Raw genomic sequence first — 19,934 nt, forward strand, 5'->3', positions numbered from 1 at the left:
AGGTTTATTTTTCTTTCAGAAGGATGGGTGATGCTATATCCACAGAACTATATCTACAGTGGTGCCTCGACTTATGAATTTAATCTGTTCCGAAGGCACCTTTGTAGGTCGAAAAATTCGTAAGTCGAAAAGCGCCATTGGAAACACGATTTCCCTTAGGAATGCATTGGAAATGGAAAAATTTGTAAGTCGAAGCAACCCCATCTAAAAAATCGTAAGTCGAAAAAACCCTATCTAAAACCGCCGCAGTTTCCATTCAGATATCGAAAAAATCGTAAGTGCACAGCCGTTTGCCCCATTCATAAGTCAAAATATTTGGTTGTCGAGTCGTTCGTAAGTCAAGGTACCACTGTATATAGTTCAGGGTTTTTCGTGATCATGTTCAAGGGAGTTGCCAAGGGTGTGGTCCTCATTGTGGAGCACAAACATAAAACAGTTCTTATCTGTCCCATCTGCCCGTACCATCTGCAGCACGTGCAGCTTCTTCCGGTCCTCCTCGTCTCCCATCCTCTTCCTCGGAAGGCCGCCAAGCGCAGAGGACCTAAAAAGCACTATATCAGGGGTCCCCAAACTTACCTGACTTTGGGCCGGATGCCCGCCGCGCTGATTGCGTGGTGGGCCAGAGGGTGGGGGCGCAGGAGCGCGCTGCTGTGCACGCCCATGCGCATGCGTGAACGCTATTTCTGGTACACTCCCGACCTGGAAAGCGCCAGAAATAGTTTGTGCACATGTGCAGAAGCCTCCTCCGATCCGGAAGTACACCGGAAATGACACGTGCGCACAAGCTATTTCCGTCGCTTTTCCAGGTTGGAAGTCGGCAGCCGCACCGCACCGGTAAGAGCAGGTGGCGGCAGCAGGTGGCGGGGGTCCCCGGGGGGCGCATAAAAGAGCCTCGTATGTGGCCCCTGGGCCGTGGTCTGGGGACCCCTGATCTATATTTTCCGTTTTGTCTTTATATGCAGATATGGTTCAAGCCTTGAAATAAAATTATTTGTCAGCATAACTTTTGTAAAAATTATATACTTACTTATTTATAAGACTTCAGTGATCCCGGGGGGGGGGGGGCACATTATCTACCTGGCCCGGGCCTCTGCCTGGCTCTGCAAGGGCCTGTACTTAGTTGTTACATCAAATTGGTTAGATTGGCCAAAAATATTTGAGCTTTTGAGGTGCTCCTAATTTATCAGGCAGTAGCTTTTAAAAAAAAAAAAATAAGTCATTAATTATTTTTTAGACAAGTGTTTACAAAAAAACTTGAGTGGCTAGAGTTCATTCAGCTTCCTCTCTTGCCAATGAGAGGGTGTTCTGCTGAGGAGGATACTTCTTCAACACCTAATAATAAAAACCCCAAAACTTATTTCCTTCAGAAATATTGTTTTATTCGCCTGCTGCTTTGGCATTATTTCAGCAATCAGTCTATTAATTAAATTGATTAATTTAATCAGCAAAAATGTTCACAATTAATGGACTTAATTGGAAGATTCTTATCCAGATTCCTTAAAAAAACATAACAGATAATCTGTTGAATTGTGAACATTTTCTGCAGCAGCAAAAGCACACACACACACACACACACACACACACACACACACACCACTTCACATGTGCAAAGAAACTAGCACAATGTTGTTAGCAAATGGGTAAGGTAAAGGGACCCCTGACCATTAGGTCCAGTCGTGACCGAGTCTGGGGTTGCGCGCTCATCTCGCATTATTGTCATGTGGCCAGCATGACAAAGCCGCTTCTGGCAAACCAGAGCAGCACATGGAAACGCCGTTTACCTTCCCGCTATAGCGGTTCCTATTTATCTACTTGCATTTTGATGTGCTTTCGAACTGCTAGGTTGGCAGGAGCTGGGACCAAGCAACGGGAGCTCACCCCGTCACAGGGATTCGAACCGCCGACCTTCTGATCAGCAAGCCCTAGGCTCTGTGGTTTAGCCCGGGCACTAAATTACTATATAAGAGGAAAGGGCTCTAACAATGGAGAGAAGAAATACTTGGGGTGAGGAATTTTGCAAAACATCTGCCGAAGGGGAATGTTTGTACCTCTTGAGTTAGATGGAACTGGAAGGAACCAGAAAGTGGAGTGCTAATTAGGTACAACTAGTGGCAAGCTGCATGATAAGGTGATGTTCCTTGCACTATTTTGAATAGCAGATTGTGCAAGGATAAACCCATCTATCTTCCTGCAACTTGTTGTTGGTTCCAGAATTGTATGTTGCTTGGGTGCCATCTGCTGGCCACTTCCAATGACGGTAATATTTCAATATTTGTGTTTTCAGTCAGTCTTTAATCATCATGTCTCCCTTTAAGGATTCAGGTTCCCCTCCTCTCCTGGCATCATACGGTATACCTGGCATCATGGTCATAGCCAAGGGGCTGCCCCTCCCTAAATCAATAAAAATACATAAAAATTCATAGCTGACTGAGGGCCTGTCCCCCCCCCCCAACAAAAATCCTGGCTACGCACATGCCTGGCACATAGCAACATATCTACCTACGCCAGCCAGAATAATTGCTCTTCTTGCTACCTTTATTCTCAATGACTGGCTCATGAATATTAGTGGTGATGGCGGCAGCAGCAGCAGCAGCAGCAGCAGCAGCAGCAAATGCCTGTAACTTATCCCTGCCCAACTAAGCTTCAGCAACAGTGAAATACTGTATGCAATGAGGCAGCAAAGCACTTTGTGTTTTATAGCAGGTGTATTCTGCAACCTATAAAGACTGTTTATAGCAGGTGAATTCTGCAACCTTTTCTTGATGAATTACAATGCATAGTGGTGGAATCATTCAGCTTTATTAGTTGTTCTGAGATGCTACCACATTAATGCTGTCTGGAAGAAGCACAACAAAAGCCGGACAGCCTCTGCTCTCCCCTCCCAACTCCCCAAATATTTGTGGTTTGGAATGTTACAGGATTTCAGCAGGAAGTAACAGCATATGCACTGGGTGGAAAGGAGCACCCCCAAAACATTTGCAACCACTAATAGTATTCAAAGAAGTTGTGAAGTGAGAAATTAGGTGAAGCTTGTTGACAAAAGAAAAAAGAAACCATTTGGGGGTTGCTGGGAACTGTTTGAATCTCCTCTTGAGAATTGGTGTGATCTCCTCTTATGTATGAACGGATTTGTTCCTTTTGGCAGAAGTCTTTTCATTCCTTTTGCCACCTCTGATCTACAAAGTATATTCTGCACTGTGCAGAAGAGAACTGCCAGCAGCTCTGTAACAGCAGCTCTGCCTCCCCTAAGCTGTGAACCAATTCACAGATTCCAGCTGGCATTGTCCCTTGCCATGTTAAGGCTCACTATATTGCTTTTTTAAATAATCTCTTTTAACCTGGCTCCCATTTAGCAATATTTGCTTTGGTTGGTGAGAGGCCCATACCCTGAGGTAGGTTGGATAGTCATATGTCAGAAATTCTTTTGCATTGCAGGGGTTGGACTAGATGGCCCTTGGTGTGCCTTCTAACTTTACAATCCTATGATCACATATAACCTCCCCCATAGCATCATGAACACAAGTAAACTTGAATGCACAATATAAAGGATGTCTAGAGGGGTCCTGTGTTGCATGAAGCACTACAAAATCAAGACCAAGTGGTTTGGGCTCTTTAACTTTTTTCTTTTTCTTTTTTTGTTAGGCTCGTACTATTTAATCACTACTTATGGGGCAGTAGAGCTTATCAAGAGCTATGATAAGATCACAGTCACTCGACAGCTGAGCTCAGAGGTCCAAGATTCCATTCACCGCTGGGAGAGAAGGAGAACGCTTAACAAAGCCCGGGCTTCCCGGTCATCTGTTCAGGTTAGCAGATAACATAGATTGCTCTCCTTCATTTCTTTAACCTCATTATTCATTAACTTACAAATGTAATAAGCAGAGGCCACAAGGATGAAATTGGTGTCCTAGCTTATTTCAGCTTGTTGGTTTATTACAGTATTTGTAAGCTGCGGTGAGAGCCTGTGGTTTAGGGTCGCACACATACATTTCAGAGAGAAAGAGAAGCTAATTTTAAGTTCAAAGGCAGTTTTCAGCATCTTGTCCTTCAACCATGTGGTGGCAGCAAAGCTCTCTTTTGCTACAGGAATAAAATACCACATTGTCTCTCTTCACCAGAACCAAAGCTGTGTACTCACTATGCCTTTAAAGCACAGCCTTTCCCCTCAAGGAATTCTGGGCACTCTCATTTGTTGTAAACAAAGCATATGTCATACCCTATTCCCTGGCCTCAAAGGGAGAGGGAAGAGTCCCTCAGATACTTGGCATAACATGCCAACTCCTAGTCCCCATCTGCACAATACATTTAAAGAGTTGATCGAGAGACCCTTACTCTCCTCACAGAACTATAGTTTCCAAAGTGGTTTAACAGGCAGCCTTTTCTCCCTAGGAAACTCTGAAAATTATAGCTCTATGAGGGAAATGGGGGCCTCTAGAACTGACAACTCTCAGCACCCTAAAAAAACTGTGGGTCCCAGGGTTCTTTAAGGGAAGCCATGGTATCAGAATGATTTAAAAGTATACCACAGATTGGGCCTCAGTTGTCCCTTCTCCAGTCTAAAGGTGTCTAATTCCTTCAAACTTTCTACATGACAACCATTCTGATATTTAACAGTGGCTGTGGTACCTCTTAATCATCCAATCTCCAAGCTAAACAAACCTAACTTTTTTCAACTTTTCTTTATAGGACTTGATATCCAGGCCCCTCGCCATCTTCACAGCCTTTATTGCTCATCAGTAGTGCTATGTTGTTGATTGTGATAGATTCGCGATATCGACTAGTGATCACTATCTATCGATTGTCATTTTAATATCTATGGATAACATAACCCACGCTCCTTGTTTCCAGGATTTCATCACAATCTCTTTTATGGAGGCTGAGGCAAACACCAGGACGCTGGCCTACCGAACTGACTCAACAACACACCAGCTGAACCAGCGGTGCGCTGAGAAATTCGAAGTCCCAGAGCCTCAGAACTATGGGCTGTTTGTTCAAGTTGATGACAAGAACCTGCGGCTAGATGATGACGCCCTCCCTCACCGCATCAAATCCCACCTCCTGAGCAAGGAGCCCAAGCCAACTTTCCATTTTATTTATAAGGAGATGGGTGGAGAGGAGCCGCCGGTTCCCATTATCAAGGACCCAGATGTTTTATAACAGCAAAGCTGTTCTCTTGTAGCAGACTCGTTCAAACAGCTGTGGCGTTTTTCATTTCAAAACTTCCTGATCTCCACCAGGTCACAGGAGCACAGCAAAGTGCATCTTCTGAGCGGAATGGTGATGGTCGAAAGCCTATGCAAATCTTCATCCAGGGCATTTATTTCCTCAACATAATTCATTTTCCACAGTAAATTGAATATTCCAAGCAGCTTTCACTCTTGGAGGGGGGTGGGGTTCAGAACCTTAAAACGTGAGCAAATGATGTAACTTTTGTGACAGCTGCCCTGGTACAAAGTAGGTAGGTTTGTGGTTAAGGGCAAATGGCAATATATCAGTCCATCCAGTTATCAAATCAACAGTATTATCAGAGAAGGTCCACCAAAGAAAATTCAAATGGTCCTCCCTGTAGTAGTAAAAAAGATAATAAAGTGAATCTATGTGGCATCCTTTCCTTTCCCATCCAAGGAAACAAACTTAGGACCAGCTTGCTGTTACATGCAAACCAAGTACTCATGGTTTGTTTTTCTCCTAACAAATCATGATGATGATAATGATAATAATTTTATTATTTTTACCCCACCTATCTGGCTGGGTTTCCCCAGCCACTCTGGGCTGTTTAAAGCAAATCTAAAAACATTATAAAAACATCAGGCCTTAAAAACTTCTCTAAACAGGGCTGCCTTCAGATGTCTTCTAAAAGTCAGATAGTTGTTTATTTCCTTGACATTTGAAGGGAGGGTGTTCCACCAGGAGGGCGCCACTACTGAGAAGGCCCTCTGCCTGGTAAGCCAAGCAACAAACTATAAGTGTTAAGTTCACACATAATGGCTTGTTTTCCTGGTTTGTTTTACCTCTATCCAGGAAAGAAGGGGTAGGGGAGGAGCACCATGAAGACTTTTGAATAGCATAGACTAGCACAAATCTCCGCATTAAACATATTGTAATTTGAGCTATGGTTTAACGCAGGCATCCCCAAACTGCGGCCCTCCAGATGTTTTGGCCTACAACTCCCATGATCCCTAGCTAACAGGACCAGTGGTTGGGGAAGATGGGAATTGTAGTCCAAAACATCTGGAGGGCCGAAGTTTGGGGATGCCTGGTTTAACGTGACATGTGAAGCACTTTTGACAAGACTCCCAACATTTCCCCCTTCACCCTCCCCTGTGGTAAGGCAGACCCTGGATATAAAAGTTATGTGCCTACATAAAATTAAGTCTAAATAGACATTAAAAGAGTGCCCCCCCCCCACTGTATGTTTCTTTCCTACTCTTCCTTGTAACATTTAGTTCAGGAATAGGGAGCATTCGGCCCTTCAGAGCTTGCTAAGCTACACGTCCTATCAGCCCTAGCAAGCATGGCCAGTGGCCAGAGATGGTGGGAATTGTAATTCAGAAACATCTGGAGGGCCAGAGGTTTCCACACACCCAATTTAGTTGGAAAAGAAACGTGTGAAATTATTATGTCCATTACTCCAGCTTTGCATTGCATCATTGGCTGTTTGCCTTGCATCACTGATAGAGCAGCATGTGGTACAGTGATTCCATGTGGCTTTTTCACAAGCAAAAGACACAGAGCCAACACACGTGTAGAAACGATGAGGTTTTTTTATTCCACCGAGGACACAAATCAGAATCGAGAATCAGATCACGCAGTGTGGTGGAAATGTTTTCGTCTTGAATCCACATCGAAGTCACTTCTCTTTACCTTCCATGAAGATCCCACCTAACAGTTTAAGGGCAGGCAGTTTTACACGGAGGGAGGGAGGCAGAAGTAGAGGAAGAGAAAGGTGCACAGAGAAAGTGGCGACAAAGAGAGTCTTGAGAAGCAACAGCCAGTACTGAAATTCTGTGTTCTGTAACCATGAAAGCGAAATGTTCAGAGTTAAAATTGGAGGGCTGGAGCTGGCGGGGGCGGGGGGGGGGAGGTGGGAAGAATCCATGTAACACCAAAACAGTTTCTGAGATGCTACTGCTGAGGTAAATGGTGCATATTCTTCTGCTGTTGGTCACCCTGTGTGGATAAAATGTGGGGGTCTTTTAGAAGTCTGTACAGTGGCCACAAAAACAAACCTGGGCAGCCTGGATGTATGTGAGTTGTACATTTCAGTACATAAGATGTTTGCAGCATAACCTTATAATCACACAGTGCATACAGTCTTCCGATATTAAAAAATGCACCCCCTGAGTGAATAATATTGGCATCGTACATGTGGCTAATTAATTGTTACTCCCCACCCCTCATTTCATTTTAGCTGTAGCAACTTCCATGATCTATTATATATGTTTTACACAGCTTTTCTGAGCAGAGAAGTTGTAAGTGGGCTGCCAACTGCCGGGTCATATTTTGCATCAGTGACTTGAGTTACAGTAGATGTGCAGACATTGTTTCCTGCTGTGCAGGAAACAGTGCCCTAGAAGAAGAACTATGTTGCTGGTCTACCTCTGTGACAATTCTGCAATGAAAAGTGCACTGGGGGCATAACCTATCCCGAGAATTCTAGGTTAGAGTTAAACTGTCTAAAAGCATTCGAAACAGATTGGCCATCCATTCACCCTGGGAAGCTGCTCCATAATTTTCTAAAGCACACAGTTACATTCGACCCACTGACAGCTCCCTGAGACAGCTGTTTAAGAGCTTGAAACCAACCAGTTCTTTAGGAAGTTAGCTACTATGCTGGACTGATCTGATGGTATCTTGAGGAGAAAGGGCCTTTTCTGTCACTTTACAAAAGGTGCATCTTCCAACAATGCGTTCTTTTGTTTCGTATAGAAATATTTCATCTCCACCTTAGATATACAGAAGCAGTTTATCAAAACTGTTGCAGTAATGCCTGTTTATGTGTATTTATTTCCCTGTGTCACTGTATGTATTTTGAGCAATGTCTGGTTCATAAAGACTTCGGAAGGCACAAATGCTCGCTGCAGCAATTTTGCTTTGGTCCTCTACAACAGCTCAAATAAAAAAAGTTGAAGGTCACTGGGTGATCTCTCAGCTATCATTCTACCTTTTGTACTCAGGGCCTGGAAATGAATCCTCTAACTGTGTTGCCTGTTTGATCTTCTAATGGTGCTGTATTGCTGTGTGATTTTATAATATAAAGCCATGCTGTTTTAAAAAAGTTGTCATTGCTAACTTTCCTCCAAGAAAAGCTGCTCCTGTTCCAAAACATTTGACTTTGGCATTAAAATCCCACACAAAAGGCTTCGGTTTTCCTTAAATGTCACTGTAATCCTTTTCTCCCTGAAAAAAAAGAGTCCCTGCAGAAGTTAAGGCATCTTCTCCTTTGGCTATAACTCGTATCCAAGTAAGATTGTCTACCATGAACAAAGTCTTAATGGTGTGTCTGTAGGTGACTGTGGAGGCCAATTCTGGATCCACACATCCTTCCACAGGGGGGACATGGGTTTCTGGGCAGGAGTTGATCATGGTGAGGGTTTGCCAAATATGCCTTCCTCTTAGCTGTTTTCTTCTTTTCACCCTGAGTTTGTGCTTCTTCAAAGTCCATGACACCTTTAGTAAGTGGCCCATCCTATTTCAATCATATGCCTTTGAGAAACAGGCATCTCCCTCTGTTGCTCCCCAGCAACTAGTGCTGAGAGGCATCCTCCCTGTGAAACCCAGAGACTGCATATAGCCATGAGGACTAGCAGCCACTGACTGACTGAGGGGGTGGAATTCAGATTCAGCATCACACTACGGAGATTGTTCCACCTGGCAAGCGATCCTTGTGCTGTTGGAACAATCTCCGCTATCCTCCATGTCTTGTTCTGTGAGTTCTCCTGATTCTCCAGAGCAGATCTGCGGAGGATGCCGGCAGTGCATGTGGGGGAGAGTCCCATTGCACAAGCTTCCGCTGGCACAAATATTTAGTTGAATCTGACTCTTCAACACCATAAAACCCCTTTTCAAAGACTTGAGGTGCTGTCTGAAGCACCTCCTTCTTGACCCTTCTGTCCTGTTTGCTCCATTTCGCTGGCATTGCACTAGCAGTGGCAAAGAGTATAGAATCATAGAATCATAGAGTTGGAAGAGACCACAAGGGCCATCCAGTCCAACCCCCTGCCGAGCAGGAAACACCATCAAAGCATTCTTGACATATGCCTGTCAAGCCTCTGCTTAAATACCTCCCTTAAAGACCTTAAAGTATGATCATGTCTAGACTGTCACTGTTTTGTGGTAGGGAATGCTAGTGAATTCAGGTTGTGCAATTAGTTGATCTGGTGCTCTTGTGCAACAAACCTGCTTCCACCGAACAAAGAACAAACGTGCTTCAACTTTTTGTGGGAAATGCACAGGGATGTGGCTAATAGGAATTACAGTGGTACCTCGGTTTATGAACACAATTGGTTCCGGAAGTCTGTTCATAAACTGAAGTGTTCATAAACTGAAGCGAACTTTCCCATTGAAAGTAATGGAAAGTGGATTAATCTGTTCCAGACGGTCCGCGGAGTAATTAAACTGAAGCGTTCATAAACTGAAGCAAACTTTCCCATTGAAAGTAATGGAAAGTGAATTAATCCGTTCCATATGGGTCCACGGTGTTCGTAAACCGAAAATTCATAAACCGAGGTGTTCATAAACTGAGGTTCCACTGTACTTGATGCAACATCATATAACTTCAGTGAGTAAGTGGTATATAAATTGTCAGGAAAGAGGGCATCTAAGTATGTCTTCATTAATTCATACCCAATTCCAAATTTTCCAGTCCCATTTCCTGTTGGCTGTGATTCTCCATCCTAAGTTTTTTGTTTTTTTGTTTTAAGGGAGAAGTCATTTCCCCCATTCTTTTTCCAAACCAATCTCCAAAAGCTTAGAGGCTTTTTCTTCTGTGTTCACATCCACTTGTACACAAGTGCCAGAAGGCCCTTGGTGCTGGACCTCAGTGTCTGGGCTGAATGATGGGGGTGGAGACGCTCCTTCAGGTATACTGGGCCAAGGCCATTTAGGGCTTCAAAGGTCAGCACCAATACTTTGAATTGTGCTCAGAAAGGTTATCCTTCAGGGCACCATGTCAGCAAAACTTCCCTTCTTTTAGTTACAGGTAGGTAGCCGTGTTGGTCTGCCGTAGTAAAAAATATATATCCTTCCAGTAGCATCATAGACACCAACTAAGTTTGTTATTGGTATGAGCATTTGTGTGCATGCTTTCGTCTCTAAGGTGCTACTGGAAGGGGAAAAAATTTATTTTGTTTCCCTTCTTTTAATTACTTTTGAGATTGGAAGCAATTACGACTCGGATAGTCAATCTGCAAATTAATTCTCACCCAGAATGCAAATTGACTACTGTCATAAGAAGAGGCATTAATCAGCAGGCTGAAAAACAAAGCAAAAAGCTTATCCTAATTATTGAGTTAGAATACTGACACTCTGGTTTGTTAAAAGTCTAAAAATATGATACAGCAAGAAATAACCTCCCTGCAAACAAATCAGAATGAACGCTCGATATATAACTAATGACAACTAACCTTGCCACAGACATGGTGCAAACAATTCAGGATGTTTCAACAATAAGCAGGTCATCTGGAAGTGATCTAAGAGAACGGGTTAGATTAAAAGGGAAGGATACTAGCCATGGTGGTTTTGAGTAGAAGGCAGCCTCTGAATACTAGTTGTTCTGGAGCCCTAGTGGAAAGAGTTTTGTTTCACTCTGATCCTTCTTTCCAGCTTCCATGGGCATCTGGTTGGCCACTGTGAGAACAGGATGCCGGGCTAGATGAGCCTTTGATCTGATCCAGCACTCAGGCTTTTCTTATGTTCTTAGGGCAGGAGATGGCGTACTCAACACTAACAGAAAACTGAGTATCATAGTAAGTTATTATCAGTCCCACAAAAACACAAAAACAAGAAAGCATCAATGGCAGGGAAAGAGAGAGAACAAGAAAGAGAGAAATCTGAAATGAAATTTATTCCAGGCACAGTACATTTGGAAAGAAATGCTTCCTGGGGCTACATTTTTAGAAGCATGGGGGCCCTGTACTAGTGACTTCTGTTCAGAAGTCAACATGTGCCAAAATGTGTTGGGCCTGGAATGCATTTCATTTCATTTCATTTCATTTCAAGCCTCTGGAGTTCCTCTCTCTGCTTACCATCACTCCCCCATCACTGTGGGGTCTTTTCAAAACTCTGTTTCACTTATTTATTTTATATGGGGGTGTATTCAACATAACCTTAAGGTGCAATAATTTCTGCTTTCCCAACAGTACAACCCCCCTTGCTAGAGCAGATTGGGGGGAGGTGAGGGGGCACATGGGGGTTGTGGGGTTGGAGGTGGAAAGTCTTCTTGCACTAGTGCAGGGGTCTCCGAACTAAGGCCCGGGGGCCAATCGCCTTCTCAATCCGGCCCGCGGACGGTCCGGGAATCAGCATGTTTTTACATGAGTAGAATGTGTTCTTTTATTTAAAATGCCTCTCTGGGTTATTTGTGGGGCCTGCCTGGTGTTTTTACATGAGTAGAATGTGTGCTTTTGTTTAAAATGCATCTCTGGGTTATTTGTGGGGCCTAGGAATTCGTTCATATTTTTTTCCAAAATATAGTCTGGCCCCCCACAAGGTCTGAGGGACAGGGGGCCGGCCCCCTGCTGAAAAAGTTTGCTGACCCCTGCACTAGTGGGACTCCTTGCACTGATTTCCACTAGCAAAACGAGCTAGTCACAGCCTTTAGTATCTTATTTATAAAAATATTTGTATACTGCAATTCCATAAAAGCAATAAAAGTAGTTAAGGATGATTGTAATACAATAACACACACACACACACACACACACACACACACACACACACACACACACCAGCTGACTCTTATGGAAAATGCTTTCCTTAATTGCCTGCAAACAAACAAAGGTTTTCAGCAAACTGTTTGAAAATTAACACAGAAGGCACTGGTAGAATATCTATTGGAAGAGCAGCAGGCCAATAATATTGAAGGTCCAGTTTCATGCTGATGCCAAATGGGCCTCACCAACTATGGGGACAAGCAGTGATGCTCCTACGATGGTCTCAGTGTTGGTGTGCAAGCTGATAGGGCTGGCATTATTTGGGGTGGTTTATTATTAGGGCTGGCTTCCTCCACTGAGACCCTAGAAGTTAAACTTCTGTGTGGTGAGCAGATGCCTCTCTTCTTCAGAGCAGATTAATAAGGTAGATGGATGGATGGCTTGAAAGAACTGATTCCCTGGTCTTCAGGGTAAAACAACGTCTAGTTTGGCTTACCCAAAACCCACTGTAAAAACCAATAGATCAAAAGACAAACACATTAGTGGGCGAACAGCAATTGAATGAAAGCAGCAGTCAAAACAATTCCAACATAGATTTAAAAAATATTAAATGAGAACCCGAGCATTCCATAAACAGGGAACACCAGGATGCTTAGTAGCGGGAAATTTCTACCATAGTAAGCTAAAACAATGCACACCCTGACTTAAAAATCAGTACGTCAGGCTTTAGCAGACTAGATAACACACTGTACGCAAGCCAGAGAAGACCCTTGCACAATGTGTAATATGGGGGACACTAGTGAGGGCTCAGACCATGATCCTTGGTGTGCTTTTCACCTCTAATCTCTTGGAGACTATGCTATCTCCTTATCATACTGCTCCAGACAACCACACCTTTCTATCACAGTTTTTACAAAAGCAAGGACAACAGTTTTGTGCTAATGACCCACTATGATCATGTGAAAGGATGGGTGACTTGAGTGACTCAGGAGATTCACATGACTTTTGAGTAAAATCTACTCTACATCTGAGAAATTTGCCCTCTGGGAATGTTGCACAACGGGGACAAACATCTGTTTCCTTGCAAAACTCTTGTTTTTGCATGCAAATATATAAATAACTGAGAAATGCATGTGAGAGAGGCATAGGGTCATGTGTTCACTTACTCACTGGGTAAGCAGGAACTAAGGATGAGCAGATCTGTCAGTTTTGGTTTTTCCTCAGTTTCTCATTTTCCCAGTCTAAAGTCCAGTTCTCCACCTTTCCAGGAAAATCTTTAAAAAACAAACAAACCTGAAGCAGACACATGCATACAAAGGAAGAAAGCAGCCCTCCCTCTTCTGCCCTGCACTCATGCAACCCTACTAGGGCTCTGGATCGGGTAATTTCATCGCCTTTGAGCCTCCCTTCCCCATCCATTAAGGATTGCTGCCCTACAAAATTACAAGTGGGTCCCACAACAAAATGTTGCAGTGTGTCCTCGGCATGCAGGCATTACCTGAGCCCACGGCTGTTGTTGTTGGCATCTGCCTCAAGAGTCAATAGAGTGTGCCTTCAAGGGTGAAGTCAAATCGGTGTGTTTGCAGCACTAAACTGGGGCGCAAACCTGGGCAGTGTGTATGAAGGTCCTGGAATGCTCAGATGGCAAGACCCTTCCCCCTCTCGGTCTCGCTGATGTGCTCCAAAGGATAGCAGAGCAGATGTTTGGCACCACCTTGGCTGTAGGAGTTGCCGGAAGGAGACCTGCAATGTGCCATCCAACAGCCTTAAGGACCCCACTCCAGATTTGTGTAGGGTTTACTCCTTACTTATCCTTTTCTTCCCCCCCAAAATATCCCACAAGGTGGTGGAGATTTAGGACCAGTTTTCCGTCTCCTAGATGGGTTACATTCCCAGGCTGACTAGCCTCATCTGCCCATCACTTCCCTCTACAGCACAGGCAGAAACCGCCTTCTTGACCATTGGACTCAATATTGTTCTCGTCCATTCAGTCCCATGTTATTGGACTTCAGCTCCCATTATTCCTGACCATTGGGCCATGCTGGCTGTGACTGATGCGAGTTGGAGTTCAATAACTTCTGGAGGGCAAGCTCCCCATCCCTGGGCAACATTTGAAATTAAAGATAACTGAAGAAAACGTAAAATGAGCAGTGGTGCTCCTGGTGTATCTGCTGCATCCGGAAATGGAAGAGATTTGTGTCAAGATACCCTAGTTTTTAAAAAGGGTACAGATGGCTGTTGTCTTGGAAGGGATATTTTATTGCCTGCATCAGGAAGGACTGATGTGAGTTGTTGTCGAAAAGTTCTGGAGGGCTGAAGGTTGTGGAAAGCTAGACAAGGATGAGCTCTCCCAGCAGAAAAAGATATTTTCTATGTCACAGAAAAACTGATCAGTCAAAAGAGGCAAGTTCTTGCAGAGAATTTGATCTGATTCCTCTTTGAATACATGCAGCCTTGGTGATTTCAATAGTGTGGGTTTTCACATAAGTAGCATTTAATCAGTATCCTGGGGCCTAACACAGAGAATTGTGTGGTTAAAAAAAACAACAGCAGCAGCTGTAAAACATGCATTTCACAGAACATTCGATGTTTGTGTTGGGACAAAATCATACCAGAACATGATATGGTTGAAGTGTGGACAATGGAAGAATTGCAGAACCATTCTGTGGTTAGCGGCAACAAATTTTTTAAAAAATGTTATCCAAGTGGGGTGAAAAGCAATCTGGTTTAAGGGACCTTACAATTTTGGCAGAGTTCAAACTCAAATTCAGTAAATTAATTGTGCTAGCTGAAGGCCATGACGAAACCATACAGACACAGACATTCTAAAATATAAAATGGTTTAATGGTAAAATTCTACGCATAGTAATTTGGGAGCAGTCAAACACAGTGGGATTTACTTCTAGGAAGACATAGGATTAGGTTTGATGTAATATAAATTCCTCAAGCTTTCAATCCTCAGGGGGTCCTTCCAATATTAATCTGACTGCTGAAGTATGAGATATGTAACATATGATAATATGCAACATGACCAACCACTAGGTGATACTGTTCCATTTCCATAATGCTTAGCTAAGGTTATTGAGCTGCTTCCAGACAACTTGTTTACTTATCATTCATCCTGATTTGCTTGCAGAGATTTGAGAGTGGGGATTATTTGACACCTGCTACTTAATGAGCGTGCATTGTTCTTTGTTTATGGAGAAGTTATAAGACCTTGCATCAATCCCTTTACTGATTACAAAATAAAAATGACTTTTCAGTGAAGCGGATTAGTTGTGCAAGAGCATCAAACCCACTTTCACTGTGCAACCTTGAACTTGCCAGCCAGTCAATAATCCTGCATTGCAGAGGGTTGGATAGGTGACCCCCCCCCCACCAAGTCCCTTCCAACTCTACAGTTCTTCTATGATTCTTTGAAATCCCACCCACAAAATAGAAAGGGTCTGGAAACATTCCTATAAAGCAGACATAGGCAAACTCTGGCCCTTCAGATGTTTGGGACTACAATTCCCATAATCCTTGACCACTGGTCCTGTTAGCTAGGAATGATGGGAATTGTAGTCCCAAAAATCTGGAGGGCCGCAGTTTGCCTATGCCTGCTATAAAGAATAGATCTGTGCTGTTGGTTTAAAGGACAGATCTCTCTCTCTCCCACACACACACACACACACACAAAAGGTCTACTACTCTGTGCCAGGATTACAACTGGCAGAAGCTGCAAGATTACAAGAGACTTGTTGTCCAAGAAGAAATGTCCTAGTCGCTCCAGAGAATATTCTGGGGAAATATACTACTGAGACACCCATACACCAATATCTCAATAGTAAACATATCACTACTGCCATTTCTTAAGGCCTGGCATTAGGAACATAGAAACCTGCCTCAGGTCTTAGCAGACCATGTATTGCAGGCACTGGCAGGCAGAAGCTCTCCAGGCACGAGCTTATGCCAGATCAACCTGGGACCTTCTGGCTGCAAGGCAAGGTGCTCTACCACTGAACTACAGCTCCTGCCACAATACGATTAATTTGCATCCGGCTGGTGTTCAGCATTTGGGCCGTGTGTGTACAAGAGGTTAAAACACAGCTAAGTCATTCTTTTTCTCAATTCAAATCAAAAGCTGGCTTGGGGCAGGGGAATGCATCAAAACGAAGTATTTCCTAGGTAAATATATGGATTGTGCATAATATTGGATATACACCACTTTCTGAAACAGGATGCAGAGTACATGGGAGCGTGTGCAACAGTCTAGGTCTCAGCGAATAATGAATGGATCAATACCTCAGTACTCAGAATGTTTTCAGAAGGCAACAGCAACATTTTACCTGCAGCTTCCTAGCACAGAACATCGGAGCTACAAGCAGTTCCATAAGCACTTGCAAAAGGCCGCATTATTGAGAGTTGGTCTTTTAGAAATACACAAAGGAACGGTGAGCTAGGAAAAGGCAGCAAGGGGGGGGGGGATAGCTACTTTCAGTGGTTGGGAACTCCCAGTTTGGGGACTCGATTGGGCCTTTTCACCACATTCCCCCTCAAGACCTCACCGATTTTGGGAGCGGCAAGATGAAATTAAGTTGGTGCCATGCTGGAGTGAGCAGAGCTGAGCCCCTTGTTTAAAAAATGCAAGATGTTCTCTTCTTGATCATCCGATTGACCAAGGGATGGGAAAAACACCTCCTCAGCTCACCTGCACCAACCAGCTGAAGAATGGGCTGTATGCAAGTGTGGGAATAAAGCCACCCAACTTTTGGCCATAGCCACCACTGCCATGCAACCCTGCTGTCCAGGGGTGAATGCAAAGGGCACATCTGCTGTCTGTAGGCTTTTACAACGGGATCCAATGTGGTTATTTGAAAGAGCTTCCCCCGTGCCTCTTTCCCTCTAACTTATATCACCAATGTTCCAGGTGCTTGGCAAAAAAAGAAGAAAATAAATCCTACTTTCGCTGCATTATAGTACTAGAGTGCATCAGCAAATGGCAATAATGTAGTTCCACTGGGGAAGCATCAAAGAGGCTCAAGTTAAACCACAAGCACACCTGAGGTGCAAGTTGCTGCTTAACAAACCACCCAATTAAAAGACTGGAGACAAACGTGAGTTTAGAGTGAGGCTATAAGCAGCTCAACATGTTTTATTATCCTTCACAGGTCAACAACTGCACAATCTCCCACCAAGTTGTGTAAACATAAAATTACATAAGAATCAGAAAACAGAACATTCATCCGTCTCCTTCAGTGTGGGGGGCTTTTGTGACCATGGTTTTATCTTTAAACAAAACCCAAGCGCTTTTAATCAAATTGTTAATTCGTCACACCGGCATTATGCAATTAACTGCCCCCCCCCTCCCGCGGCCACAACCCCAATTTACAGTTGGCCTTTTATTCTTCTTGAGATGTGCAATATAGAAGCTTGCAGTCAACAGCTGATCCATTGGGTCCTTAAAGCATTAATTTCCAATTATAAAAACAAACAGAAATACCATATCCAACACAGGCCATTTTTCTGTGTGGAATTCCTTAGTTAATTCTAAAAAAAGGAGGCCGCCAAAACCTGAGCGAACGATTAAAAGAAAGAAAGAAAGAAAAGAAAACCAGTACAATTCAAAACAATCCCTTTGTTGTAATTGCCAAAACAGTCTCAGAGTGGAATTCAATAATGCAATTCTGAAGGTGCTGATGAAGTTGTCCGTTCCAGAAGACTTCAGGAGCAGCTTCTGGAGTGAGACACGTCCTTGGAAGGGATCCTGTCTCACCCTCCCAAAGGCTTTAAAGTGCAGAACCTGGTGGCTATCCCTCCATGGCTTTTTTCTTTTCATTGACAGAGGATGCACTTAACTGTCTTTGCTTTATATTAGTTCCTGGGTTTGACAACTACCACATTATTAACAGCTCGTTGCTGAATTTCTTGACTGAATTGCTTTTCGGTTAAAATTCATTGCAGGCTCGATCGATGGCCGATAGTATTCTGCAAGAGAAACGACGAGTGTAAAAACAAGGGTTTTCTCACGGCACAGATTTGTTTTGCGTACTAGGGCAGGGTATCGTACACTAGGGTCTCCAGCTGTTGCTGGACTGCAACTCCCATGATCCCTAGCTAGCAGGACCAGGGATGATGGGAATGGTAGTCCAAAACACTGGAGACCCAAGTTTGGGAACACTGTACTATGGGCTGTGTCCCCTGCTTGCATTGCCTGCCAGCCCTGCCTACCTGCCACAGCTCCTAACACTTCACAGTGGCAGCTGGTGAGAGGAGGTTCTGCTGCTTTCCCTTTTGCCACCCACCTGCCTGAGTCGCTTGCTCTGCCTGTCTGCTCACACTTCTTCTGAGTGCTGCCAGGGGGTGGGAGGAGAAAGAGCAGAAAGACTCCCCCCCTTGTCCTACTGCCAAGAGAGCTGCAGTTTTGAAGCATGGGCTCTCTTCTCTGGGTGGCAGCGGCAGTGTGAACATTTCTCCCTTTCATTCCTCTTCCTCCTTGCCCTTTGGTAGAGGCTGCTTGCCTCACTGGCCCGCTTATAATAATAATATTACAATTTATTACTTATATCGCGCCCATCTGGCCTTGGTTTCCCCAGCCACTCTGGATGGCTTGGACATTTCTCGCCTTTGTTCTGTTCCCCCACCCCTGGGTGCCAGCGGTGGAAGCAGCAGCAATGGCCCCTTGCTCTTCCCTTTGGCTTGGGCAGCAGGATAGCTCAGTTGGTTAGAGCAGGGTGCTGATAAGGCCAAGGTTGCAGGTTTGATCCCTGCATGGGACAGCTGCATATTCCTGCACTGCAGGTGGTTGGACGAGATGATCCTCTTCCAACTCTACAATTCTACGATTCTCTCACTTTGCTTAAAGTTGGCTGCAGATGCACACTCCATCACTAGCACAACAATGGGCAGGTGCAAATATAGTACAGTAAGATTAAACAAAGACACACACATCTATCTATGGTTTACTGGCACGTAAATGCTAAAAGCACATTTCATATAACAGCTCTCATTCCCTCTTTGTGTCGATAGATAGGTAAGATAGATATAGATATATAGATAGATAGAGAGAGAGATAGACAGACAGGAATATCTATCTTCAGATTACTTATACCGTGTTTCTCATATTATAAGACATGTCTTATATTTATTTTTTCCTCAAAAAAACCCACTATGGCTTATTTTCAAGGGATTTATTTTTTTCCTCCTCCTCCTGCCACGGCTGGCATTGCTGCTGCGCCTATCACTATGTCTTATTTTCGGGGTATGGCTTATATTCCTTGAATGCTTAAAAATCCTGCTATGGCTTATTTTATGGGTATGTCTTAAAATATGAGAAACAGGGTAGAAGGTAGTAAGAACTAGCCCAAATATACAATTGACGTTCTCCTAGAAAATGCACACCACAACTCTAGATCATAAGTACACAGATTTTACCTGTCAATGGGATATCCTGTTTCACAGACGTTGACCAAAGCATACAGTTGTCTCAGAGCATATTCATACTGAAAAACAGAAACAAGCAGGAGAATTACACCTTTTCTCCACTCAACGCATAATCCTAAGGTAGGCAGCCATTCATCTGAGGGCTGTAGTCATTTTCAGTGGGGAGAGAGGAGTAACAACTATGGGCGAAGCCGAAGTCTGTGGGGGTGAAACCAGAACAAGAGATGGGTAGGGGCATGACTTCTCCCCCCCCCTTCATTCCCACCCAGTTTGCTGTCAGGGGAGGTCAGACCACTCTTGCCAGAGGCATGAACTAATCACTCACCGACGGCTCACTCAGAGAAGCAAAGCAACTGATCAGATATAAAATATCCCCCTCAAGACAACCTAGGTATCTTGATGCAAGCTCCTCCCAGAGAGATGCAGCAGTTAGCCCGGTCTACTCATCACCTTGCACTTAGTTGTCGCTATACTTGAGCAAAATGGAAAATATGCATACCTTGTGCCAACCAAAATATGGTACAGGTGACTCCCCACTTACACAGTGGTTATGTTCCTCCGTCCCCCTCTAAGTGGGGAGCCCTTGTGGCTCACAAAGAGACCCTCCCCAGAGCCCAAAGAGGACGTCCTCTTTTCAGG

At 44.0% G+C, this 19,934-nt stretch overlaps 2 protein-coding genes across 6 annotated transcripts in view; one reads left to right on the plus strand and one right to left on the minus strand.

Moving 5' to 3' along the window:
* Positions 1 to 8,362, plus strand: part of RIN3 (Ras and Rab interactor 3) — a 74,849-nt gene extending 66,487 nt beyond the window's left edge. For 2 of the 3 annotated variants that reach the window (XM_035107173.3, XM_035107199.3), the window contains 2 exons: positions 3,643 to 3,806; positions 4,849 to 8,362. In XM_035107173.3, the coding sequence (XP_034963064.2) occupies positions 3,643 to 3,806; positions 4,849 to 5,157 (473 nt within the window). In that variant the 3' untranslated portion in view covers positions 5,158 to 8,362. Of the gene's footprint in view, positions 1 to 3,642; positions 3,807 to 4,686 lie in introns of all 3 variants that reach the window. The other variant, XM_088672832.1, reaches the window with a different exon arrangement.
* An 8,608-nt stretch (positions 8,363 to 16,970) lies between these two features.
* LGMN (legumain) overlaps positions 16,971 to 19,934 on the minus strand; it is a 29,130-nt gene continuing 26,166 nt past the window's right edge. For all 3 annotated transcript variants that reach the window (XM_035107132.3, XM_088672843.1, XM_035107142.3), the window contains 2 exons: positions 19,287 to 19,354; positions 16,971 to 17,840 (listed from right to left, as the gene is read on the minus strand). In XM_035107132.3, the coding sequence (XP_034963023.1) occupies positions 17,801 to 17,840; positions 19,287 to 19,354 (108 nt within the window). In that variant the 3' untranslated portion in view covers positions 16,971 to 17,800. The remainder of the gene's footprint in view (positions 17,841 to 19,286; positions 19,355 to 19,934) is intronic.

Source organism: Zootoca vivipara, chromosome 1 (genome assembly GCF_965207765.1).
Source record: "Zootoca vivipara chromosome 1, rZooViv2.hap1.1, whole genome shotgun sequence".
Lineage (NCBI taxonomy): Eukaryota > Metazoa > Chordata > Lepidosauria > Squamata > Lacertidae > Zootoca > Zootoca vivipara.